Raw genomic sequence first — 6,706 nt, forward strand, 5'->3', positions numbered from 1 at the left:
CATAGCACGCATACTCTGACTCGGCAACACTCCAGGGGCAAATGGAGCTTGCCACCTCCGCTGGAACATTTTCTATAATAGCTTCAACTCATCTGGGTGTACCTGCGCGGCATGAAACGCAGCGTCCATAAGAAGGGACGTCAGTACAAACAATGTACTGAGTATGTTAGGCATGAATAGTAACATAGTAAGGGATGTAATTACAAATCATAACAGGCTAGAAATATAGAGCATATCATGAGGTAAAAGAGTAACCTGTACATCTGAGTGCCTCTTAGGGCGGATGCCATGCATGCTTAGCTTTCTTTGAAAAACATTTCTTGTTCATACATATAGAAAATAGAACACATCATGTTGCCGAGGCGTCGGCAGTCGATCCATTTAACTACATATGTCCCGCGTCCGGGATGATATCATGTCATATACAGATACATCTATCGTGTGCATATCCCAGCGTCTATAGCGCTCTGGCCCTTTTTCCCATCTTCCCCATATACATAAAAATATATCATATACATATATCATGTAAGCAGCATGCAGGAGAGCCCAAAGAATGTTATGTCTCTATCGGAGTGACGTAAGGTCGGTAACCTCCGATTATATTATGGGATAATCATCATGGCTTTGTCTCACCTTGAAGGAACAATTATTATAGGATGAGACTAGCAACGAATAACAGCGTTGAGAGAACATGGAGTAAGATCATAAATCTCGTAAGGCGTCGCTTCATATACATATGCACATAGAACAAATTTTTAGGACCCGACGGGTACGTACATAAATCGACACCTGAAGGCTTAGAAACAAGTTTCGGGTCAATCCGACTTAGTATAAGAAAGTTATGAGCGTTTGAAGTACAGAACCTTCTACGAACGTTTTAGAAGCCATTTTTGGAAAATCATTCTTATCATAGTCATCATAGAAATATTCTCATCCTTGACATCATCATTGTCATTGTGAAACATATCCATCGTTATTGTCATAAGAGCTTATAAAATCATAAACCTCTGTTTTGATAGAATACGGACACCTTGGAAAAACATTTACGAGTTATCGGGAAGAGAATCATGCCGTGGAATCATAAACATCTAACTTTTGAACACAACGAAGATATGGAAACAATTATGAAATCATAACATCGGAATCATGCCTTTGAAAGAAAGGGACGAGCCTTAACATACCTGCTCCACATCCTATTAGCTACGCTTAATTGTCCAAGCTCGCTATCGCTAGTCTACATTCAAGAAGATTGACACAATCATTAGACTCGTCATCATATACTTGTCTTAATCCTTCAAATGAATTCATTTATAATCTGCCGAAATTTCGGCAGCATCTCCCCTATAAATACACCATCCCCGAAAATCTAACTCGGCCAAATCATCAATCAACAATCCGAGAATTCAACTCGTCCAAACTATCAACAACAATACCAACAATCATACCAACAACATCAACAATCGATTCAAGACGCATTCTAACATTAACAACCTTTGTCATACAATTCAACGGTATTTCATTTATATTCAATTCAATTCACATAACATTCAAAACGACCCAATCAACATACTACTTCACCCGAGACCTTCCAAACTCAACGAGAACAATAACAACCTATTTCCTTCTTTCAAATTCAACCACAACAACCCAACCTACAATCTTCCAACACATGTCTCACTTCCAAATTCATGAATTATATTTACAACCTACACATTAGCAATATCATTTCTACAAATATAAGAAACCATACTAATGTTACACTAACTTCTTCCATAATCCACAAACAATCACAACTTCATTTCCAACCTTTAAATCCTCATTTTACATCATAGGATCTACCACAACAACAATCAAACTACTAAATAAAATCAATTCATCACATTCTACCAACATGGCCGTACTCGGCCACAACCCATATACACATATTTCATGAATTTCATCCATTTCCACATACTATAACATGCACAAATCACCCCTAACACATGTGAAAGAAGATTGAATACATACCTTCTTCACTTAACTCCTTCATTCGGCTAGGCTTATGAATTGCCCAAATGAATGCTTTGCTTGTTCCAACAACTACTCCATGTTAATAAGGGCCTTCCATTTAGTAGAAAAGATAGAAGAAATAATTTTTCTTGATCAATTTCCATGGCCTCAATTTTTTGAGCCATGGCCGAACACTACTATATCTCTTTTTTTTTTTCCAATGTTCTAGAGTCAAAATGATGAGTTGCCCTTATTTTGGTCATCAATATATATATATATATATATATATATATATACATATATGGCTCTACCAACACAAGGTGGACACATGTCCCCTTCTTCCTTTTTCTTGAACTTTCTTAAAAATAAACAAAGAAGACAACTTATCTTCTCATGTAAGCTTTAGTCCACACATATATATATAATTAGCCCTCGTTAAATAAAAATGTGGACATATACCTATATGCCACACGGCCAACATGGCCCCTTCAAGAATCTTCTTGAATATTTTGTGAAATTCCCATTTTGCCCCTAGCCTTCCACAATATTAGCATGAACCACTTTGTGAATTTCCCTTTCTACCCTTAGCCTTTCTCAATATTTCCATACTAATAAACAACTTGTACATTAAAATAATTTTGGAAAATAGTCTTGCCCTTAACTTACCACGACTTCCTTTAAATATCCGAATGTACGAAATACGGGATATAACACAGTTCAATCAGCAAAACTCTCTAATGAGTTAGGCATCATTGCACGGAATTTTCTTACGCTTCCAAACAAGTGGAAGGAACTCACAGTATAGGAAAAAGATGCTGCACTGATTAGATGCCACGTAAGATTTCTATATTTTTTTGATTTTGTTACGTTGTGATATGTTAGTGTCCAATATTTTAGTATATAATGGGATTTTGACTTTTATCTATGTTCCTTTAAAACTTATTTTTAGGAGAAGTTTGAAATTAATTTGGACGAGCATTAAGTCAAAGATAGTTGTGAGGATATCCTCAAAAATAGAAGTCGGCAGTGGCGCTATAAATTAAAAAGAAAGTTTGAAAGTGCAAACTCCGTGGAAGATGCTCGTAAAATTGAGGTTCCGGAATTGACCCTAGAAAACTGGAATACACTTTGTGACATGTGGTCATGTCCAGAGCATAAGGTGATCGATCCATATTCAAATAAATATACACTTCATTTGTTTCATTGCTATTTAATTTACTTATATTTATATTGTCTTCGTAGAAACGATGTCAGGTAAACAAGGTCAATCGATCAAAACTTTAATATAATCATTTCATGGGGTCAAAAGTATTTGTAGCTGCTCGTGCTGAAATTGTAAGTTATACAATTTTTCATTTTTTTACTGATGGTATTTAAATGCTGAAATTATTATTTGCGCCTTCCTTTTGTGAACAAGTACATTGTATTTGTTGTGTTTGGATAGGCCTGATTTTGTTTCTCCAGCATTTTGTATGATTGTACCCAATGTACAGAAGACTATGCACGCTCCTAGAAAATTGTTACAGTTTATCTACCAATCACTACTCTGCATAGTTGCGTGCTTACTTACTTTCTGCCTATGCAACCAATATGAAGTATATTTTTGTTGACATAAGCTCAACAAATGAAAGCCATAACTTTTGATATCTACACAATAAGTAGGAAAAGGAAACAAATATGTACTCTTTCAGGACATCTGTTGTTATTCTTGGTAATATTGGTGGATAGGCCTATCAGTTGTATCTTTCAGTTTTACCATCAACATGAGGTGATCTTCTTTAATTTGCTTATTCCAGTTGAAAATATCTCCTTGTTTTCATTGACAAAATACAACTTTTCGCTGGAGCTGATTGGACTGCATAATAACACAGTTCTCTTTTCAACTTTGTTGTTTCTTCATTTGTCTGATCAAGCTTGTGAAATTTCTTGTTGCTCCATAAAAGAGCTGAAGAAGGTTCTCAGTATATATATATGTATAAAATAAAAAGTTGAAGAAAGCCCTCTTTGCCTCCCCGTCTATAGGGCAGAGTGCATGAAATGTGCTGTTACTTCTCGGTTAAGTACACAATGATACGATAGTAGCTTTTTCTTTCTGCAACTTATTTGATCAAGTTGGCTGGTATGAATGATAGTGTCCAGAGAGTACCCATGAATAGAACTAGAGAAAACCTTGCACACAACCGGTACTATTTGTTGTCAATACTAATATTCATATTTTTTATTTATTCTGTAGGGTAAAACGGATGAAGGGGTAGAACCGGACAGAATTGAGTTCTACAAAGATACTCATTACTCAAGTGAAAAAGGCTGGTCATCTCAAGAAGCTAAAGATAACTATGTGAGAAAGAAAATATTTTAGTCGCATATTCAATAGGATTTATTTGTTGTTATCATAACTTTTAAATAATACATTATTATTCTGCAGAACGACATGAATGATTCGAAAGCTCTATATAGCGAGGGAGATTCTATTATGACTATTGATGAAATTGTGGATGTTGTACTTGGTAAAAAGTCGGGATATTTAAAAGGTCTCGATTATGGTCCGAAACCTAATAATGCTCGAGCAACACAAAGGAGAACGACAGAGTTAGAAGACTCTCTTAGAAAGGCGAAAGAGGAAGCTGCCAATGCCCACGATGATTTACAAAAACGATTAAATGCAGCTGAAGTTGTGGTAGAAAATCAGCAAACTCAGATACAAGGCCAGCAGTCGCAGATACAATCATTAAATTCACAACTGAATACTCTATTGGCACGCCAAGATGATATTTCAAAACAACTACAACATTTTATGAGCTCTTCTCGATCAAGGTTAGAAGTAGTATAACTTTATATAATAAATCTCATTATAGGTTTTTTTTTTTTTTTTAGAAATAGACCGTACAAATGACATTTAAAGAGAGAACAATGGGCATGAAGAAGAAATCAAAAGAAAAGATTTGCATGTTGAATTTTTATATATAAAGGGTAGATGGTGTCTTAGTTATTTTAGATCAAACATGGCAGAGACATAAATTAAATCCATTATTATAAAAGCATATCCCTGTGTATTACTATCTCTGCATTTGTGTAGTATCTTGCTATTTTGCTGTATGATTTTATTTTAAGCCGAAAGTCTATGGAAACAAACTCTCAACCCGGTCTACTTACATCTTACTCTCCCCAGACCCTACTTATAGAATTACATTGGGTATGTTGTTGTTGTTGTATAAAAGCATATGTCCATAACTTGCGCGATATCAAACTTTTCACCATAAAATTACTATAATACATGAAAAGGTCGAAGGTACCTAAAGAGGGTTGGATCATTGGAAATAGTATTGGATATTTGAGAGATAGAAAAAAAGTTGATATGAAGAAGCAAATGTTCAACTTCTTCATAATCTCCATTGATCCCTATGTTCTTCAAGCCGTAGCCATAGGGATTTTCCAGTCCAGCACGTTATTTTTCTGAAGCTAGTTTAGAGAAAAAACCGTAGCTTTCATCTTCCATTGCTTTGATTACTTGTTGAGGGACACCATGGTTGATGATTTTGAAGAAACCAAAGTTTTCAGAGGCTTTAACAATGAGTTTTATAACAACTTTGTAGCTTTTAGCACCTAACTTTGTCTCATTTTCTTGATGCTGTGATCACTGAATCCTATCAAGTTATCCATTAAGGTACATTTAATAACTTCATATATTTTTTCAAAATTTTATGTTTCAAAATTCTATTGCTTATTTAACCAATTATAACTGCGGCTGGCCATAAATCATTGTAAATAGAATCGAAGTCCTACAATATATTTGAATTGTCTTTTGTTGTTTACTCTGTTTTCATGTTAGTTTGTGCCTGAACTAGTACTTTTCTGTTCGCTCCGTTTTATCTCTTCTTCATTTGTAAAAGATATTACATTTGTATCTACTTTCAATTACCAATTACCGAAACCGAACTTTGAAAATATCGAACCGAATAAGAACGCCCACCCCTAATTAGCTTATACTTTTTACAAGAGTTTTAGTTTGTATGTTAGTTTGTTTATCTCATGATATCAAAGTATGAATTCAAATCTTATATTTCTCTTTCTTCTTTTACACAGGTTGTGGAAGGTGGAAATCAAGAATAGTTCCTAGAGAAGTGTTACTACAATGGTATTTTGAGAAGAAACCTCCACTTTTTTCTTTGTTTTGTTGATGTTTAGTATGTTTTACAGTTACACTTTCAAGTTGGATAACATTACTTAATATTAGTTTTTAGGAGTATTAGTTTTTCTTTTAGGAGTATGTCATGAGATAGCATCTCAATGTCTTTTTGGTAGTTCTTAATTACTATGTGACAGTGTTTAATTTTCTTATTATTTATCTTGCTTCTTTTAGTATGTTGTTCTTTTTAGTTTCTATAAAGCTCATTATAGAATAAACTACTCCATGCAATATATGAAGTTTAAGGTATTTATATACTATTAAATAATTGTAATTTTTTTTTTATAAATTTTCAAATTAACGGAAACCTAGCGAAATACAAATTCTAAACAGTATCATTACAATTAAAACGTCATCATTCTTGTAATTAGTGACAAAACATTTTATCCTTAAAAGCTTAACCTTTAGCGATGACTACATTGTACTTTTTTAGACGATCACATTTTCGTCATAAAAATATGACATTTAATGATGAGAATAATGTTTATCCCCAAAATTGCCTACTTATTACCTACAAATTAACTTTTTATT

General features: G+C 34.0%; 1 protein-coding gene across 2 annotated transcripts; it reads left to right on the forward strand.

The window, feature by feature from the left end:
- The first annotated feature begins 3,231 nt into the window (after positions 1-3,231).
- Positions 3,232-6,224, forward strand: LOC132642568 (uncharacterized). 2 transcript variants are annotated; one of them, XR_009583239.1, is made up of 4 exons: positions 3,232-3,324; positions 4,223-4,327; positions 4,415-5,653; positions 6,073-6,224. XR_009583239.1 is itself a non-coding variant. In XM_060359691.1 (3 exons), exons 1-3 carry the CDS (start codon positions 3,286-3,288, stop codon positions 4,817-4,819), a joined length of 549 nt encoding a protein of 182 aa, XP_060215674.1. In that variant the 5' UTR covers positions 3,232-3,285; the 3' UTR covers positions 4,820-6,224. The 2 variants fall into 2 exon arrangements, 1 of the variants encoding a protein (XP_060215674.1); XM_060359691.1 differs by having other exon boundaries at positions 4,415-6,224.
- Positions 6,225-6,706: the final 482 nt, after the last annotated feature.

Source organism: Lycium barbarum, chromosome 5 (genome assembly GCF_019175385.1).
Source record: "Lycium barbarum isolate Lr01 chromosome 5, ASM1917538v2, whole genome shotgun sequence".
Lineage (NCBI taxonomy): Eukaryota > Viridiplantae > Streptophyta > Magnoliopsida > Solanales > Solanaceae > Lycium > Lycium barbarum.

Bases quoted from the DNA above. Each gene is read 5' to 3' on its own strand.
- LOC132642568 (XM_060359691.1), top strand. From the start codon at position 3,286: ATGGGGTCAAAAGTATTTGTAGCTGCTCGTGCTGAAATT. The intron at 3,325-4,222 runs GTAAGTTATACA...TTTATTCTGTAG, and splicing joins TAGCTGCTCGTGCTGAAATT to GGTAAAACGGATGAAGGGGT. The intron at 4,328-4,414 runs GTGAGAAAGAAA...ATTATTCTGCAG, and splicing joins AAGAAGCTAAAGATAACTAT to AACGACATGAATGATTCGAA.